This window comes from Lasiosphaeria miniovina (assembly GCF_030549165.1).
Source record: "Lasiosphaeria miniovina strain SMH2392-1A chromosome Unknown B0T26scaffold_2, whole genome shotgun sequence".
In the NCBI taxonomy this organism is placed as follows: domain Eukaryota; kingdom Fungi; phylum Ascomycota; class Sordariomycetes; order Sordariales; family Lasiosphaeriaceae; genus Lasiosphaeria; species Lasiosphaeria miniovina.
Genome location: NW_026848221.1, coordinates 5,282,880 through 5,302,152, shown reverse-complemented (window position 1 = coordinate 5,302,152; position 19,273 = coordinate 5,282,880). Strand labels below are relative to the sequence as shown.

Here is a 19,273-nt window from a genome sequence, read left to right as displayed (position 1 = left end):
CAAACGGATGCCAGAATTGCAAGCTGCCAAGCTGCAATCTGTAGTAGTAGGTTATAGTATGGTCATGCACCCGTAGGCCTGCTCACAGCGCCTACGGTACCGTGCCGTGACAGAAGTACCCAAGACGAATCAAACCAATTTCGGCCCGATTGTGATTTTCTCGTGCTGAGCACTCCCTGCATTGATCCTCTTTAATTACAAGAGCATTTCTTGCACTTTTCCCAACCACGAGGCCCTGCTCACAAACACCTACACGCTCCCATAAGCTCGCAGTCACACCGACAGACCGGGAATTGGCTGTGTGGCTACCCACGGCCAGCATTAAGACCATGTTACCTTTTGTGGATGCTGTACGAGAAGCTGCTGCCGGACGCCCGCCTGGCGGTACGTCGTCTTCTTCGAATAGCGATTCCGTGCGGCTGGATTTACCCCCGGACGACAAGATGTCGGCACGACAAGGTGGTATCACGGCCTGGTGGGGGTCTCTATCGCTTAACTTTCATTTAACATGGCATGACTGATGACGTACTTGTCGAGTTTTTGTTAGGGCTCTCGGATTATCTGGCCCTTGCAGTCAAGCCCCATTTTCCCCTACTGACACACGAGAACAGGAACAGATTAAGTCATATGGCGCTAGATAAAGTTAGTAAATAGGTAATAGTTAGCAATCAAAATCCAAACCCGTCTATCTAAAACGTAAAAACAAGTAACTAATACCAAACCGAACATGTTACCAGGAAGAGAAAGTCTAAAGTCTTCGGCATATAACTCTGCCACAACCTACCAAAACTATTAGACCTGATCATAACACTTATGTTGCAGGCGGTCGAAGTTCACAGCGAATTGGACTGTCTGGCCAAAATAGGTCTAAAAGTACAGAAAAGAAGGCTTCCTTATACTCGTTGAGAGGGGGTAAGGGAAGCGTGGTAATCAGCCCGAAAGAGGGCATTCCGAATGAAATGAGGGCATTCCGAGCCAAGAATGAAGGAAATAACAAAGAATGAAGGAAGTTCAGAGGCATGTCAACCAATTCCATGAAAAATTGGTCAATTCCAGGCGACAACTTACTATCACAGTCCCCCTACTATAGAAAGTATCTACAAAAAATGTGCTACCTCGTAGTGTTTTACCGGTCTGGCACCAGTGCCAAGCTCTTGTGCGCGTTGCACGGAGCATTGAGACCTCTGAATTACGGCGATTTCTGGGAATAGAGGATATGACATCAGAAACGAAATTATATCATATACTGTGCCACTATCAGGGCTCTAGATGTATTCTCATGTCTCTTCAATTCCTAGCAGGCTCTGTACAATACGGTTTTTGTCGTACTGTGGACAGTCTTCCCCTAATGAGACTAAATTTTCTGTTTCGGGCCCTGCGCCATGCCGTCCTCGTGAATCTTCAAGATGAACTGCGGTTTCACGGCGACGGCGTCCCACAGCGACCCGCGGCCTTGAGCCCGGGCCTTTTCGTCCTCGCGACGGAAGAACTCCTCGGCACTGCGGATGCGCGCCGGGTGAATCTCGTCCAGCAGCGCATAGTCCCTGCGGACGACGCCCTTGTTGCCGCCCGAGGCCTGCCACAGCCGCCAGAAGCCCGAGAAGTTGTTGCGGATGGTCATGGCGGCCGGGCTGGCGGGGTCGGCCGTGTAGCCCGTCTGCAGCGGCGCGGCCTTGCTCCAGTACGGGCCCTGCCAGTACTCGTCGAGGCTGACGTCGACGAAGCGCGCCTTGCGGCCCGTGACCTTGGCAAAGGCGGCCGCCAGCTCCGCGTAGCCGATGTGGTCGATGGCCACGGCCAGGTCCATGCCGTCGGCGCCGCTGGGGTTGTCAAACAGCCACCGCGCGTACGCCGCGCAGTCGTCGAGCGCCACGTGCGGCACCGCCCCGCCCGCCGTCAGCGGCACCCGCCACGTCACCACCTCGTCGCCGTCGTCGTCGCGCTCGACACTCGGTGCCATGGGCGTGTGCGGCGACAGCACCATCTCGATGTACGGGCCGGTGGTGAAGACGGCGGCCTTCATGCCGCCGCTGTTGCCATCCTTCTTGGCCGCCGCGCGCTGCAGCTGGATCCACTCGCCCATGCGGCCCTTGCCGTCGTAGTGGCCGCAGCGGTAGCGGGCGTCGTAGCCGCCGAGCTTGTGGCCGTAGTCGAGGTTGCCGTGCACGTACATGGCGACGCCGCTCTCGGCGGCAATCTCAAAGCACCGCGCCGTCCAGAACATCTCCATGGCCTCGCCCGTGGCGAAGCCGTCGACGTTGACGAACGCGCCCCAGCACCCCGCGAACCCCGCCCGCAGGTCCGCTTCCGACGTGAACGAGCCCGCCAGCAGCTCCACGTTGGGGCCCAGCGTGACGAGCTCCTTTGCCCGCCGCGACGTCGGGTCGCGTGTCAGGACTCGCACCGCGTACTTGCCGTCGGCGGCGAGCCCGCGCACCACCGGCAGGCCCTGGGCGCCGGTGCCGCCGACGACGAAGATTTTCAGGGGGTGGGCCATGTTGGCTGTTTGTGCGTGTCTTTTGGGGGTTAAGAGTCAGGCAGGTCTGTGGAAAAGGGCATAGAGACAAGAGGACCATGTCGGGTTGTTGTTTCTTCTTTGGTTTTCACGGGATGCTCGACGCCTTTTATACCGTCACCACGGCACAGAACAGCACAGCACGTACGTACCTAACTAACATCCGGCGAACCCACCAGACATACAGAGACGGAGATCCAAGCACATGCCGATGACAAATTGAATTTCCCGAGTACGTTGTTCAATGTTGACATGTTCAGGGCGCAGCCGCGCAAATGTTCACTAATCAAGGGAGTTGGCGGTGGTGCGTGTAACTAGCGATCACTAATCACGAAAATGGGCTTTGTGCGGCTGGTGTCACTGCCGTCTCCGAGCTTCGGGGACTACCAAGACAAGGAGCAGCACGAATCTCGGCCCACTGTGGGTTCGGCTGCCTTACTATCCGATATAGGTTTCGTCTTATGCTTCGAGCCCACTGTGCCAAGACATCTCATCAGGCGCTGGGGGTCGGGACCCGACATCTTCCTGGCACGTCATCGTTCCTACCCACCTGACTGACTGGGCTGGGCATGTGCTAGGCTGTTTCCCCGCCAAGGAGTTTGTGCCCACATATTTTATACGATTAGCTCCCTCCACTCCCTGTTTAGTTCTACACGCAACAAGCAAAGCACTTTCTTTTCCATTGTCTGCTGCCATCGTTCCGAAACCTCTTTCGCTTCCACTTCTACAACCATTCTTTGCATTCCAGAGCAAGCATTCCCAGCTGATAGTCAATCCAGCGATTAGACGTGGTGAGCCAATAAGGAAATCGCCTACAACGAAATCTCTGCCCCTGTCGTATAATTTCCTACCCTACAACTTCAAAGCACCACAACTTCATCAAATTGCTTCAAAACAGGCCATGTCGGACCGTCGCGAGCAGATCATTGAAGCTGCAATATTTGCTGTTGAGCAGGGCGCTTCGCAGAAGGACGCCGCCAAGTTACATGGCATCTCTGCCTCCACCCTCTGCCTCCGCATCCATGGCGTAGAAAATCGAGCAAAAAGTAAACAGACCGAAAGAAATCTCTCCGATGCGCAGGAAAGCTTCCTAGCTGACTGGTGCCTCATGAGGAAGCTGCAGGGCGTGCGCTTAGCCGTTGTTAGGTCTAGAGATTCGCTCAAGCTATACTCAATGAGGCTGGCACGAAAAAGATGGTGGGCGAGCGATATGTGGATCGCTTCCTACGCCGCAACCCGGCGGTAAAAATGAAGAATTCGGCCTTGTTGGAATCCTCTCGCGTCAGAGGCTCTACTCGTGAGGCTTACGAAGACTTCTACAAGCGCCTGGCCTTCCAGATCAAGGATAAAAGGTCAAACCGGCCAACATCGCCAACATGGGCGAGCACGGCATGCAGGAGCTTAAGACCCGGGCCGGAAAGGTCATCGGAAGCTCCCTAACGAACTGAACCTTCCTACAAAGTTCTAATGCCACTACCTGGGTTACAGTCATCGAATTCGGCACTGCAGGGGGCATTCGTTTAAAGCCCGTAATCATATTTACCGGGGCCAGTCTTCAAGGGCAATACTTTCCCGATGACTTCAGCCTGGAAGCCGAATTCCCGGATTGGAAGTATGACTACTCAACAACAGGCTGGAGCAACACCAAAATCGCTTTAAAATGGCTCAAGGAGGTCTACCTGATCCAAACAATGCCCCAAACGCCGGCCGAATGGCGTATATTGATCCTTGAACATTCGAGCCATATGGACGAAGATGGAAATGAGAAATTTGCACGTATTCAGGACATTAACAACGCCCAAAAAGCCAGCCAAATCCCCCCCAAGCGAAAAAGAACGGCCAGGGCAACAAATCACCCACATGCAGTCGAAGAAGCCCGGGAAATAATCGCCCGTGGGCTTGAGCAATACAGAGAGGCTGAAGAAGAGGGTTGAGTACTTTTTGGCTAGTTATTTTGTGTGTAGAAATGGAGAATTTGCGCCCGTGGGGTGGGTGTGGGGCATGGTGTGGGTCAATTTCGTTGATGGGCGATTTCGTTGTTGGGTCGGCTCTTCTAGTGTGTATTTCCCCAGTGGTGCGTGAGGCGTAAGCGCACCTCTAAAGCACCTTCGTAATCAAGCGATTACCGTACCGCACCCCCATTCCATGGGCATATATGACCGACTGAGCATCCCTCAAATTTAAGGGCATATTGATCGCCGAAATCCACTGGTCTACCGGCCCTATTCCGAATCGCGGGCAGTACTCCATACCGATCGCGCGAAATTAAATTAAGTCTTCAGGCGACTGAAGCTCAGCTACAACCTTCCTAGGTCGCGCCACTATACAAGACATTACCAACTCCAAAATGGATCTACCTCTATGGGATAGGCCCCATGGCCAACCACTAGACCGCACGATATCAAGAAACATGTCGTCTATGCAGTCGTTCAGGAGCCCGAAGCTCCTGAGGGAGCTGCTGCAGACCTCGTTGCCAGATTCCTTGCTGAAAAAGACACATGGAAGATGGTCCGGGCTCTCTCCATTGCCCTGATCGACCGGGCTCTCTCCATTGCCCTGATCAACCGTAGTCTGTCGCTGGAGGTGCGAGCGAAAATTATCGCTCAAGGCTGGGACGACCAGGAGACTGACTCAAAGGCCCTGTATGACCTCGTCAAGCGAGTTGTTCCCCGACTTACGCAAGAAGCCATCGTAGACCTCGTTGTTGAGTACGCCGCGATCGACCGTACGACCTTCACCACCATGCCAGCCTATTACACAAGAGCCCAATTTCTCTACAAGAAGCTCGGGGAGCTCAATGCGGGAGTTGGTGAAAACTTCCACCTTGATCACCTCATCGTCACTTTGATGGAGGCATACCCTGAACGTTCTCTATTCTGGCTCAGTGGCCTGAGGAACAAGACCCTGGATATGAAGTCCCTGGAGAGAGACCTGGAAGAGATCTCTTCAAGCGGGGAGACGACAGCTATGTTCAACAAGGTCACTGCGAGCAAGGATACAGAGAACAACTATTACCACCCTGGTTGCGTAGAGACACACTGCAACCACACGGGTTGCGCCAGCCTCTTTCTTGTCTGGGAAGACGAGGAATGCTCTAGGCGCTGTATTGAGTGGAAGTTGGCTGAACAGGAGAAGAAGAATTCGGCTATCAAAGCGAAGAAGATGAAGAAGAAGTTGGCCATTAGGGCGAAGAAGGAGAAGGAAACCTCGGGCACGGCAACTATGCCGGCGGTCCTACAGAGCGGCTCAGGCAACCCCAACACTCCAAGCTGAACCAACGCTTCGCCTCAACTATTCGCAGACTACTCGCAGACTACTCCCTCATGCCCCTTATGATCGGCTTAACCGAAGACTATCAGTTCAGCAGCCCGCCCGCGGAGACCTCGACCTCGGAAAACTAAGCGGAACATGCTTACTACGAGCATAGCATGTCAGAATAGCCTCATTTAGAGTGTGGCCGAAGGAAGGGGGTGTGGTGCGGGGTTTCTGCCCACCTGACTGGGCATGTGCTGGGTGGTTTTCCCGCGGATGAGTTCTCGCCTACACATCATGCAGGTAGCTTAGCACCACTAGTTTAAACCAGTAGACAACGCACATTTCATCATTATTCACTGCCACATGATCCATGTGTCCGGTCGTCCCGAAGATGTGTATACCGGGAGATAAAGACGGTGGGAGACGTGTGCTGAATTATCGGCAGTCTGTCTATCATGAAGACGGCCGGGGTTCTAACGGGTCAATACCCGTATTGGATAGTACACCACCACCCTTTCTGCAGTGTTTTTCATTAGGTAGACAAGCATCAATCAAGCGAAGCTGTCCCAAAATGGCCACCGTTTCTAACCCCAGTTTGTTTCACTGCAGCCACCCCGGGCCCATTTTCATCCATACCACAGTTTCTGAGACAATCAGGGGCTGGCGAGCCTTGGCCGTGGATTGTGTGTTTACGTTTGCACGCACGGGCACGTTAGAGGGTTGAGATTGGACTGGAACAGCGCTGCGGGCACTTGGTCCCAGATCCCGTCACTGACAATCACCCACAAAAGAAAGAAGAAAATAAAGCGCCTCTCGCAGTCAAACATCCCCCGAGTTGAAGAACATATTAATTACCTCGATGCCACCCCGATAACATTTTTTAGCCAAATACTTATTAGGCTTAGAACCTGAGCAGGAGCTGAGGCCCGGGACGATCTCACCGGCTTGTTCCGCTCACTAGCTTATCTCATCCGGCGTGTCGTCTTCAGGCCTAAGTTAGAGCTATTCTCTGGCCGGAAGAGCCATATGTTTGTTACTAGGCAAGTTCATGCGCAGTAAATGCAAGATGATACTAGCTAAGATAATCTAGCAGATATATTTTCAGAGATGATGCCGCCAAAGTCCTCATTCGCACCGATGGTGCATGTCCAGACAACGGACAACAAAACCGAAAGCCAGATTGGGCTTTTTGGCATGGGTCTGGCCTTCGAACAAGCTACTCGTCACCTCTGGCCGCTTAGAGAAGAAGGGGCTTTTCGGCGACGATAGTCTTCAGACTAGCAACCAGGCGGAGCTCCGTGCTGTCATCACCGCCCTGCGTTTTAGATACTGACCCGGCGAGGGGTTCCACACACTTGTCGTCGCTCCCGACTCTGAGTATGTGGTTGAGGGCTCCACCAAATGGGCCAAGACATAGGTCGAGAATGGCTGGGTAAAGCACGGAGGGGCTGGCTCAAGAATAAAGACCCTTGGGAGGCGTTGCCGAGTGAGATTGAGCGATATAGGGATGAGTGGATAGCTGTTGAGTTTTGGAGGATCCTGAGGGAGTGGAACGAACACTGTTGCTGATGCAGCTGCGAAGAATGCTGCCGCCGAGAAAGATTCACTTATGGGTGGACAAAAGCCATGGGATAAATGTCTAAATTAGGGATGGCGATACGAATTGCAATGTCTCATGAATCCAGCTATTGTTGGCCCCAGTTTTACAAATCATATCTGCTCAACCTCCGTCATAACATCTCGACCCCCACCCCCACCTACTACCCATTATAGAGATGTCTTAGTTATGTTTTATTTCGTCTGCTTCAATGAGGCTCTGCTCAAGGAGGACTCCCACAGTTAGATTTATCACAAAAGTGAAATGGCTCATACCCATCAACACGTACACATTAAAAGGTTAACACAGGCATATGCCGCGGTACAGCAAAAAGTCAAAAAATTAAACGGCACCGACAGAGTCATACCGGCCGACTCACGAACCTTATCACCGCCATGCAAGATCAAAGCAATTCAAATATCTACGGCTTCATAATTCTTTGTCTGAACGGTATTTTGGCCGTATTTGATTTGCCTATGTTGGATTACGTTGATCTGCATTGAATTATTTGCATTGTTATTAACGCTGCCTGTATTTGGGGTTATACGGGGTTTTGATAGGTCAATAGCCTAACAGACGTGTCCCCGTATGACAGCAGGAGTCACGGTTTCTTGAGGTTTGTCTGGACTGCTTCATTGAAAACCAGTCATGGCTACAGGCAGACAAAGAATCCTAACCCCCGACAGGCGTCCGCTTGGGCTTGCCAAATGCCTCTCGACACCCCACTCGATCTTATCAGACACCACTTGTCAGAAGAAAACTCCACCTTCCAGGGTCCTCCAGCTCCCCTTACCACGCTCAGTGTTTATCTGTGACCCAAATTCCCCAATCGGAACATGCCTTGCAGTCGCCGGGGCAACATTTGCTGTTCCGCCTTCATTTGAGCTTGTCTGGAGGGCAGCAGGCAACGAGGTCACAGCTCAACATAGGTCATAAAAAGCTCAACATAGGTCATAGAGTTTGACTTATGTTGAGCCGTATGACTTATGTTGAGCTTTTCGGTCAGCAAATAGCATATGCTGAGCAGCCCCAATAAAAATATATAACTCGGTACAAGGCAAATAAAGTAGTATAAACGGTCAATTAAAGCAAGATGTACGATAAATTAATTGGTCTAAACTATTAAGGAAAGAAAGATAGAGTGTAAACTGAGTCATACTTTGATGGCCAAGTAATAATATGTTTTCATATTTTCCAGTGTTCGGCATATGCTGAGCCCGTATTTGAAGTATAGGTGACTTGGCGTTCTGCGATCGGCTCACGCATGCACTGCGACTGAATCTATCCCACGCTAATATAATGATCTGAAATATTCAATATCAAATCGTACAGTGTATTATATAATAGGCCATATAGTGTGCCATGACTCCGAATCCGAGCTTCGAGGGCAGCCCACAAAGAGCGTCTAGACGGTGTTAGCATCTGCCGAGTCGACCTCGAGCAGTGGCTTACCTCATTTCGAGTAAATATTGTCATATCTTGCCCCCGGCACCTCTCCAGCCCAGCTCGATTCTTGCAAGGGTAATCCCCCTTATCCTTCCAAGTATTACAATAACCCTGGTAAGTACTATATATACGTTGGGCTTAAGCTAGAACAAAACTAGAAGTATTTACTTACTTTTCTATTATAGTTTTTACAGCCTCGGTCAAATTCGACCCATCAACGTCCCCTTGTTGTCGTTTTGGGAGGTCAGCAAGCAAGCTTAACTTCACTTTGTCGGACGCTGGGTACGGAGTCAGAATATCCTTAGCAGCTGCTCCATACACTTTCAGTCTTGTATACTTATAAGCCATGTGCTAGGCGGAGTTTAACGACGTATCATTACTATCTCTGTTTAGCAGAAACTTAAGCTTAGTGTAAGGAAACCACCCTCGTAACCACCATGGCCACCGCCACCAGGGCCACCCTCGCCACCATCGCCACTATCGCCACCGCTAACAGGGCCACGCACTATCGCCACTACCACCCTGGCCACGCAAGGATGACTCGTAACCCCTTTCACGTGTATATAGACCATGGCCTTCGCACACCTCTTTAGCTCAGGCCAGGTTGAAGTCTTACGCCAATACCAGTCATTGCTCGCCCTGCTTGTTGCTCCTATTGTGACCACCTTGATCAGGCGTACCTGCCTTCTCTTACACTTAGCCTGAAAGATACTTACCTTAAGAATTTCAGCTTCGTTTTTAAAATTGTTACAGTTGTTCTACTTTTAAAGGTAGTATGAAATTGAATCTGTAAGAGAAGGCAGGTACGCCGGATTAAGGTGGCTACAATGCAAGTAAGAAGGTGGGCGAGCAATGAGTAGTATTGGTGTGAGACTTTAACCTGGCCCTCGCAAAGGAAGGTGGGCGAGGGCCACTGTTTATATACGTGCTCAGGGGCTCAGGCCCGGGGCGCCATGGCGTGGCGTAGTGGCTTGTGCCAACTGGCAGTGTTCCGGCCAGTTGGTAACAGGTGGTGAGCGCGCACCCTGTGCGCGCGGCTGGTGTTTGGGGTGTCCTTTCCTTACAAATCTTCATATATGTAAGAGAAGGTAGGTACGCCTGATCAAGGTGGTCACAATGCAGGCAAGAAGGTAGGGGAGCAATGACTTGTATTGGTGTAAGACTTCAACCTGGCCCTCGCAAAGGAAGATGGGCGAGGGCCATTGTTTATATACCTGCTCAGGGGTTCGGCCCGGGCATCAGTCTGCGGTCGTGGCGCCACGGCGTAGCGTATGCCAGCTGGCAGTGTTCTAGCCAGTTGGTGACAAGTGGTGGGCGCGCACCCTGTGCGCGCAGTTGGTGTTTGGGGTGTCCTTTTCCTTACAAGCCACTTTTATCCACCTACCAGAACCAATTTTGTAAGGAGACCCGTCGAATATAGATATTTTTCAGGAGTTTACTCGGGTATAGGATCAGGTACGTACTTAGTATCTACCGAAACAAAGTTGAAGCTAATATATATTGTAAGGAAAAGGACACCCCAAACACCAACTGCGCGCACAGGGTGCGCGCCCACCACTTGTCACCAACTGGCTAGAACACTGCCAGCTGGCATACGCTACGCCGTGGCGCCACGACCGCAGACTGATGCCCGGGCCGAACCCCTGAGCAGGTATATAAACAATGGCCCTCGCCCATCTTCCTTTGCGAGGGCCAGGTTGAAGTCTTACACCAATACAAGTCATTGCTCCCCTACCTTCTTGCCTGCATTGTGACCACCTTGATCAGGCGTACCTACCTTCTCTTACATGGCTATACTATCCTTATGAGTAAAAGGATAGCTTAGAATAGTAAGGCTATCAACAATCTCAGCCACAGAGATAATATGTTTACGGCCACCGCTGATATTTAGGCCGTAATCCTTAAGAGTATTCTGCTTCAAGTCATTCGAGGTTCAGCATATGCTGGAGCAACTCACCTTGGTAAAACCCATCCCTCCCACGATCTCTCCCGCTGTCTCCCTGTCACGGCGGGTGCCGTGGTGGTGTCAATGACGTAGTGCTGGAGTGTGGTCTGTGCGTACCTATCACGTGGTCCGCACCATACCTAGAACCCCGCGCCTTGCCCGCTCCCCGCAACACCTTCCTTTTCCTTCCTTAGCTTTAGATTCCACAATACAGGTTACGGTTATACTCCGTGTTATGCCAGTCGAATCCTCTCCTTCGTGACAATCCGCAATCGGATCATCGTCATCGTTCCAGAATTGTTCTACCGCATCGTCCACACTTTGCTCGAGCACCTGCTCATTCTCATCGCCTGCAGACTCTTCGTCGCCGGTATCGCTAAGGGTACCGTCTGAAGGAGAGGGGGACGGCGTAGGCTCATACTCATACTCGGCATAAGCTACGTAGCGCCTGAACTCAAAATCGGCTGTTGCTCCTCTGTGGGTTGGTGATGTATCCATTGCGGATCAATTCCCCTGAATTGTTATTATTGGATTGGGGTTTGAGTCCAGGTTCGGCATATGCTAAAGCAGAGTAATAATTGTGCGACAATATTATTTTGAATCTTAATTTCTTTTGTACGTTACAGATGTCTACCCTTGCTCGCCGGTCTTTTCTACTTTGGGTTGGTCGGCTAACCTTTAACATATGCTATTTGCCGACTAAAAAGCTCAACATGGGTCATAACAGCTCAACATAGGTCAAACTCTATGACCCATGTTGAGCTTCTTATGACCCATGTTGAGCTGTGACCTGGCAGGCAACTTGTCGGAGCGGGTCAAGCGCTACGAAGCCGAGTACGGCCCCTTGTTCCCTCATTGTGAAGACCAACAAATCACAGACACAGAATATTGTCCTGTACTGCTTCGATGACGAGAACGACGTCCCGGAGTAATTGCGCGAGGAGCTGTGTGAGCTCTACCAAGCTCTCCAACCAATCTTGGAAGAGCTTCTCAGTGTTTCCCGCTCCACTCACCCAGCTAAAAGGAAGCGCTCTTTTCTGTACCTTTAGACCTGATTTAGCAGACAATCCAGTGCGCTGTCAACTTCGATCGCATGCAACAAAAAACTAGGCTTCGAAGTGGCACCATGCTGTTAAAATGGCGCTGGCAGTGTGACATACTGTAGTCTTCAATTTTGAGCGATTATCGAAGACTTTCTAATCGGATTAGAAGAGGACTGAGAGAGGTATCACGGGTAAGACCAAAGGTGGGGATTAATGTGATGTGAGTGTAATGGGATGGTTCTATCAAGAGCGAGGTCCCGAGGGCCGCGGAAAACACCTGCCTCGGGAATATCCTCTATTTTCCTGTGTCAAGGACAGAAGAGAACAGGGGTATTTCAGCGGCGCTGTAGCAATTGCGAGAAGACTGGGCACAATGCGCGGAGCTATTAGAAAGATGTAGATGTAGAAATATCTCTGGCATGTAATAATGAGTAGTTCGAATTGATTCTTGTAATTATAGTTGTGTAAATGAAGTGTTTTGTCGCATCGTAGAAAAGTGCGTCACGCGGCCGCCGGGTACCACGTTGTATCAAAAATATCCAAACCAAGGCATTAAAGACTGGAGATGAGAAGCCGATACCGCTTAAACTAGCGTCAGCCTTCTCTGCCCAACACTCTCAAAGGTTCGAATCGTCGCGCCATCTTCCCGCTCCTCGTCTGCATAGCTGCTCCAATAACCAACGCGCTTGTAGAATTTCACGCCAGCTTCGCCTGTGCCGACTACTGGCTTTAGAATAAGACCCTTCAGCCGCTGCACTCCGTCGCTGTCAAACAACTCGCCGATGCAGAGAAGCCTCCACGCGCCACCAAGGATGCGCGCGCCTTTCTCGTAATCGTCCCACGCCAAGTCAAAGGACACCCAGCCCTCCTTTCTCTCCCATTTCCATCGGTACTGAAACTCTGCTCTGTCGTAGGCTGTGCGCTTGGGCTCCGCCTTCATCTTGAGGACTTGCCCTTCGATCGTGAGACTTGCAGACTTTACCTTCCCATACGGATTCTGCTCGTCCTCCAGATCGACAGCGAATGATTTGACCCGAGCAATCGCGTGATAGTCTGCGCTCTCGTGCGCGGATATCTCTCCGATGACAGACGCCCAACTCCAGGACGGAGCAACGTAACTGCTTGGTATGACGACGGGATCGGTGAGCACGCCGAAGCGCCGCGTCCGCCATAAGAGCGCCAGAGGCAGCTGGGACGCAAAGTAGCCGGCGACGTAGCGCTCGCGGAGGTACTTGTCGTTGAACCGCTGCGCAATGCCGGATATAGCGGGGAGTCTGTCTTCGACGACGGTGATGCTGCTCTTCGCGTAAGCTGCCGTCAGGGTGCGCCAGTGCCAGTCGGGGTCGACTGTGGCGTCCTCAAGCTGCGATACGTCGGGCATGTGCCACTCAAACGGGGCATCGTTTGCATAGACGACGTCTTCCGGCAATATCCCCGGCACGCCTCTGGGATATGCGCCCGACGCCAGAACCGCTCTGCATTCCCAGAAGAGATCACGGCCTGCGTAGTGCAGGGCCCGCGGCGCCAGCAGGCGCTCTTGGAAGACCCACGCCCTGGCGTTCAGCTGAAAGTTCTGGAACTGCGAGTAGTCACACAGCTCGGCCGCAAACACCTTGCCTCGTGTCGTCACGATGCACGGGCTGGAGAAGACGGCCGGCCGGGACTGGAAGCACCCGCCGTGCGAGCTGTCGGCGTGCGACGCGGCGATATTCAGGTAGCAGTTCGAATAAACGTCTGCCATGGCGCGCACGTGGCGCTCCCAGTCCTCTGTGTCGAGCGCCCTTCTGGATGATGCAAAGCGAATCAATCCAGAGAAAGCCGACGCGAAGCTTCCTTGTAATTTCGATAGCGTCCGTGAACGACTTTGGTAGGCTGTTTGAATCGATCTCGTGGTGGAACTGATCAATGTTATCCGTGCGCAGCACCTGCTGGGTAGGACTGCGTCCCCAACAATGACTAAGCGCAAAGTAAGTAACCGAACGCCCCGTGGCTGCCAGCACCGATGCGTCTACTAGCCTCAGTCTCGGTCCCGTGCAATCCAGGAGACGCGGTGGGATGTAGGATGACTTGCGATCCTCCAAGCACGAGTGACGAGCGTTGCAAGTGTTAATCCAGCCACGCACGTCGATGTCTTTGGTGCTGCATAATGTTTCGGTTGGCTCTGGCTGGTTGGCATGAAAGGCGGTCCTCGCTTTCGTGGCGGCATCAATCACATTAAAGGAAAAGCTCACGAACCGCCCGCCCTTCTCGTTTTCCCCTGTCGGCTCCACGCCCTCCCGGAAGTCAAAGTTGAGCGCGTACGGATGAAGACCATCGTCCTTTCGAATTGCACGAACGCAGATGGGTCTCCCCTGGCGGAATGGAAGCCAGTCACGGGTCTCAGGCTCAAAGACTGCTCTCGCACAGAAGGGACATTGACGCTCGGCGGCAGAGATGAGCTGCTGGCGGCTACAGTGGTGAGGATATTCAACTGTCGCCCGTCTTCCCCGTCGCTGATCCAACCCGCGTGGCACTGAAAGTATGCTTTCACAAGCGCTACACAGCTGATAAGGTCCGGCAACTGAGGGAGAGGCGAATTCGAATGCTTCGGACGTGATGGAAACGTCGGAGGAATCGTTAGACGCCTCAGATGCACTGGAAGATTGGCCAGAGCCCATATTGTGCACTGGAGGATTGGCCAGAGCCCATATTGGTGGCCGCGGCGCAAGTGTGATGGCACGAGCAGTAGGCCAGGTAGGGCCGCGAGCAAGAGCTGATTGAGTTGATAGAATCTAGAGGTGGTAGCATGAAGAAGAGACAGCGGAAGGAGCACGTGGAATCATCCCGTGTTGAGGTGGCACAAACTACCCCACTTCCCAATCCAGCCTAAAACCCGATGTTTGGCGACTGCGAGATTTTCATTTGGCGGGTAGCCACTAGCCTGTTTAGACCCTCGAAACGTCACTTGTTCCTGCCTTTTGTGCAACCTACGCACGAAGTTAGGGAACGAAGCAAGACGGTACCAACACGCAGATCGGCAGCAGCTCAGATTTGCCATGTGTCGCAGGGAACACGCTGGCCAATCAGATCTACAAAACCCCCCGACCATAGGGTGTTTTCAGGGCGACAAATGCGATACCAACCTCCAGAGATGAAAGCCCCACTAGCTACGGACTGATCGAACTGCCTCCGTATCTAATACCTGGGAAGGGCACGGGATACGGCTATAGTAGCCCAGGAGATATGCCTTGCAACGCAGGCGAATACGCTGGCCACCAAGTATTTATCTTACCGCCGCTGTTATTTCCCCTGTTGAGGGGTGATTAGAAACGGGCCCCCTTATCTAGCCCAAAACCTATCCGTCGTCGCGTTAAGTTGGCAATTCGTGGTATGGTGAGCAATGGTGAGCAATGGTGAGCCGAGGGTGAGGCGAGCCAGATTTCAGCCTACTCATCTTTGGATAAGGCTTAATTTTTTTTTAGCGGCCGACTACCTAGAATAGGTAGATAGGTAATGGTGAGCCTAGACCGAGCAACGGCATGCCGCCAAGTCCCTGCCTCTCGCAATCTATGGAAAAAAGGGACAAACCAATTTGTGGATTATTATGTCGAGGAAAGAAAGCCAAAGGATCAAAATAACGATGAATAAAATCCCCTCAATAATACCACGGCTCCGCCAGCCACTGTGACGGCGGGGCTCAGCACCTACTAGGTACCGCTGCACCACACCTTCCAAACGGATGCCAGAATTGCAAGCTGCCAAGCTGCAATCTGTAGTAGGTTATAGTATGGTCACGCACCCGTAGGCCTGCCCACAGCGCCTACAGTACCGTGCCGTGACAGCCACTCCCTGACCGCCCCGTCCGCAGCATCCGACACCACCAACACCGAAACAATCCCCTCCCCGTCCCCGTCGTCATCCCCGTCGGCCCTCTCCCAATGGTACTGCTCCTGCTCCTGCTCGCACCCGCCCAGCGCCTCGAGAAAGAACCCCCGCGCCGTCCTCGCAGGCCTGGCCCGCGCAGCAGGAGACCGCCATTCCACTACGAGCGCGTACTATTCAAAAACCCTGGCTAATCTGCCACTTCCATCCCCCTAACTCAATATTTACAAGCCCTGACCTTATCCAATGCTTCAAACACTCAAGGTATTATCTAAAGGAACTATTCGGCCAGAAAGTTGGATAAATTGATTCATTCGACCAGGGGACCCTCTCAGATGGCTAATAATATTGTGGAGTCTGATCAGAGGGTTGAGGTCAAGAGCAATCTTAGCCTCTTTTAACTCTAGATCTTCATCTTGGTCTATGTCCTGGAATAAAAATGCCTGGAGAGCGAGATTGATGATATGCCCATTACATCGGATTCGATTATCTGATAATGACCAGGGAATGGCCTCTTCGTTAAGGGTTGCTTCGAGGATCTTGCAAAGCTTATCGTTGGTTAAAGCATTATCGCTAATTATCCTAATCTTCGAAATGATATTATAACCTTGAGGGATATAAAAGAGAGCTTCGTATTGAGTTGTTACATAATATGACAGATAGATGGAAGACCGATAAGTGCTTTTGAAGGGTTTCTAATTCGAGATCCACAAAATAAGGACAAATTGCTAGAAAGAGCTTCTTATTCGGAGAAGTCTCAACATCGATAGAGATGTATCGTCCTCTCAGGGGCTCCCACCTCCCTTCTCGGAAGTGGTAATGGCGCCGCTCTGACTGGCTTCTCACTTGGGGCAGGTCGTACACCCACTCAACATCATCAGCATCGCCATTGTGGTGTCGTGCTGTTACTCTCTCGGCGCGGTTGTAGGGGTAGTAATAGAGATGGTCTCAAGGTTAACGATTTGATTGATGATAATGATGGTTGGCGTGGTCGTCGCCATGGTCGGGGACATGGGGCCGGCCGTGCTCAAACTGCTGGCCGTTGGCGAACCTCACATGGTGTGTAGGAGCCGAGTGGCACCTCTTGTGCGTCTCATTTTCATACTGCAAGGCGGCATTAGACTTGTTGTCGATCTCATCTTCGGTTCCATTCTTCCTTAATTAGCTTCCTGCTGTTTACCTACCCATTATTGAGCCGACCTCTGTGGTTGTATGCGTCGCCGTGTGGGTACCCCTGGTAAACAGGCCGCTCCCGCCGCTCCCGTCTTTCGGGGCTTTGTGCCTCTGCGGCCATGGAGCCTGAGTGCCCTGATGAATGGATCCTCTTATACAGGTCACGTAATAATATCTTATAACTCTGAACGGTGCGTGTCGTTGTTGGCCTAAAAACTGTCGGCAAAGGAGTCAGTCCTTGTGGCTTCTTGGATGGTATTCAAAAACTCGGGAGCGGTTTGATTTAAGCCTGCAGGAATTTACAGCTAATTATTTCAGTGGCGACGAGCAAGCGAATGTAGGTGGTTAGGTGTGAGAGTGGCGTGAGGGACACTGCCGCGTCATGGGGCTTCATTACGCCGCACAAGCTCTCAGCTCACGCACCCATACGCCCGCTAATTGGCTGCCAACCATCCATACCTGGCACATGCTGTAGTAGCTGTGGCTGAAATGTCACCAAATGGTTGTCTGACTAACTTCGGTCACACGAGGCCATGTTCCTACACCATCTTTGGGTTCTTGGCTTCTGACGACATTGGCGGAATTTTCGCTTCCGTGCGGCTGGAACTGACTAGCGACGAACGACGCTACGATACCTCATTCCCCCAGACTTGGTGGGCCGGCTTCTTCGCGTGACATTTGAATCGAGGTCGAGATTTGGGGAGATGGTGTGGGAGTCAGACTAAAGTCTCCAGTACCTACAGCAAGGGCATCGACACCCTTTGCAGCCACTAGACTGCGGGATCTCTCGCGAAATATTGACTGAATAACCTTGGTGCCCTGGTTGATGGAAGGTCATAAGAGGAGGGCGCGAGGTGTATTTGCCGGAAAAGGGGAAGGGTAGGTAAGACTAGGCACCACAGCAATAGGTAATTGAGTGCTCTTATTGTCAGAAAACCCTCTTGCACATGACTGATCCCATCCGTTGAAGTCGCCTGATACCATCATCCCCTAAGCCGCCTTTTCATCATAAAGTCATTACCCGACCACCCTTTCTAGGAGGCCACTGAAGATTCTCCAGATCGATTTTGTGGGCCAGACGCCGCTCGAAGCCAGTTCCTTAACGTACCTTGGTCATACAACCCCCCTGGGAGGGAGAGAAAGGGGAAAAAGAAAACCACCTTCAGAAATATTCTCTGCACCGCACCGCGCAGTCCAAAATCTCATGTTTTAACTAGTGCCACAAGTAAACTGCGGCGGGCTGCGATGGAGCCAGACAATGTAATTCGCGCCGCCGTTGTTATCCCAAAACTCGTCGCCGGCCACGACGTAGTGGAAGCACAGCTGGAAAGTCTTGCCCTCTGCTAGCCGCGCGATGCTGGGGAGATGGATTGTGAGGGCGAATGTGTCCCGATCAGGCGTCGCGCTGCCCAGGTAGGCGCCCGCCACCTCGTGCGTCGTCTTCCAGCCGTCGTGCGTGTACCGGCAGCAGACGTACTTGTCGTAGGCCAGGTTGCGGACCGACACGGTGGCAAGCAGCCGGTTGCGCTCGTCGGATATCCAGAGCTGGTCGAGACTGACTTCTCTGGTCGATCCTACTGAAGGTGGCGGCAGCTGGAATGGGAAGTTGACTAGCGTCATGGCGACTCTGCTCGGCACGGGGTTCTGTTTGTACGTCTTTGTTGGCGTGATGGATCTTCGGCGTCTTGACGAGCTGACAGCGAGCGGCGGCTCCGCTTCGAGGAAGCATCGGACGTTTTCTTGGGAATCGAAGTGCACCGTCTTGGAGGCGGCCGACGACAGGCCGACAGGCCATGTCTTGCGGCGGAGAATGGGAGGGTAGCCGCCGTTGGCGTTGCAAGAGCCCTGCCTGGGCTTTGGTGTCGAGGTGGCGTCATCTCGGTCGAGGACGGGAGAGGTCTCTGTTTCTCGGACAGGTTGGCTACTCGCTCTTGGGCGAGTAAGATGCCTCGCGGTCCACCCGCTCTCGAGACCGCAAACCGAGTTGGAAACGGGGGGTTGGGGCAGGGCCAAAGCCATTCTTGATGGTTGATGCAGTACCGGGATGTGGTTGAAAAGGGGCTAGGTGTGCTGTGTGAATGGAAGCTAAAAAAAAAAAGGCAAAGAGGGGTGATGGGGGAGGGCTGCCCTCCTAAGTGGGTTCGGGTTTGTTGATAGTATAGTCGAGGCCTCGCTAGCTTTACTTCGCTTTATTCCTATATGTCTTTTGTTTTTTTATTTTTTATCTTTTTATTCGTTGTAATTGGTATTTGAAAATCAGATGCGGTGCTGGGAGGTCTCGATAGGCGTGCGATACTTAACATCCTAGGAAAGTGGGGTAATTTTAGAACCGGAATGGTATGCACGTCAGGGGGCACTGTAATGGGGGGACAATTCGGCCTGCCTGGTATGGTGCTGTTTCGAGCGGACTGTTAGGACAGGGTCGACATGCTAATTGC

At 52.3% G+C, this 19,273-nt stretch overlaps 7 protein-coding genes across 7 annotated transcripts; 2 read left to right on the top strand and 5 right to left on the bottom strand.

The window, feature by feature from the left end:
* Positions 1-1,354: 1,354 nt before the first annotated feature.
* B0T26DRAFT_640341 (NmrA family protein) lies at positions 1,355-2,497 on the bottom strand (the record flags this gene model as incomplete). The annotated part of the gene is made up of 1 exon (XM_060437225.1): positions 1,355-2,497. One exon carries the CDS (start codon positions 2,495-2,497, stop codon positions 1,355-1,357), a length of 1,143 nt encoding a protein of 380 aa, XP_060301172.1.
* A 2,523-nt stretch (positions 2,498-5,020) lies between these two features.
* On the top strand, positions 5,021-5,897 carry B0T26DRAFT_800107 (uncharacterized protein; the record flags this gene model as incomplete). The annotated part of the gene is made up of 1 exon (XM_060446989.1): positions 5,021-5,897. One exon carries the CDS (start codon positions 5,021-5,023, stop codon positions 5,786-5,788), a length of 768 nt encoding a protein of 255 aa, XP_060301171.1. The 3' UTR covers positions 5,789-5,897.
* Positions 5,898-9,954: 4,057 nt separating this feature from the next.
* B0T26DRAFT_697575 (uncharacterized protein) lies at positions 9,955-10,177 on the top strand (the record flags this gene model as incomplete). The annotated part of the gene is made up of 1 exon (XM_060441403.1): positions 9,955-10,177. A coding segment is annotated over one exon (223 nt), but the record flags the coding sequence as incomplete, so codon positions are not given.
* A 137-nt stretch (positions 10,178-10,314) lies between these two features.
* B0T26DRAFT_697574 (uncharacterized protein) lies at positions 10,315-10,562 on the bottom strand (the record flags this gene model as incomplete). Its single annotated transcript, XM_060441402.1, has 1 exon — positions 10,315-10,562. A coding segment is annotated over exon 1 (223 nt), but the record flags the coding sequence as incomplete, so codon positions are not given.
* A 138-nt stretch (positions 10,563-10,700) lies between these two features.
* Positions 10,701-11,256, bottom strand: B0T26DRAFT_672863 (uncharacterized protein; the record flags this gene model as incomplete). Its single annotated transcript, XM_060439519.1, has 3 exons — positions 10,701-10,725; positions 10,771-10,853; positions 10,978-11,256. The coding sequence occupies 3 exons, from the start codon at positions 11,254-11,256 to the stop codon at positions 10,701-10,703; spliced, it is 387 nt and encodes a 128-aa protein (XP_060301168.1).
* A 1,128-nt stretch (positions 11,257-12,384) lies between these two features.
* On the bottom strand, positions 12,385-13,542 carry B0T26DRAFT_672862 (uncharacterized protein; the record flags this gene model as incomplete). Its single annotated transcript, XM_060439518.1, has 1 exon — positions 12,385-13,542. One exon carries the CDS (start codon positions 13,540-13,542, stop codon positions 12,385-12,387), a length of 1,158 nt encoding a protein of 385 aa, XP_060301167.1.
* Positions 13,543-18,074: 4,532 nt separating this feature from the next.
* On the bottom strand, positions 18,075-18,395 carry B0T26DRAFT_629781 (putative phosphatase regulatory subunit; the record flags this gene model as incomplete). The annotated part of the gene is made up of 1 exon (XM_060436262.1): positions 18,075-18,395. A coding segment is annotated over one exon (321 nt), but the record flags the coding sequence as incomplete, so codon positions are not given.
* Positions 18,396-19,273: the final 878 nt, after the last annotated feature.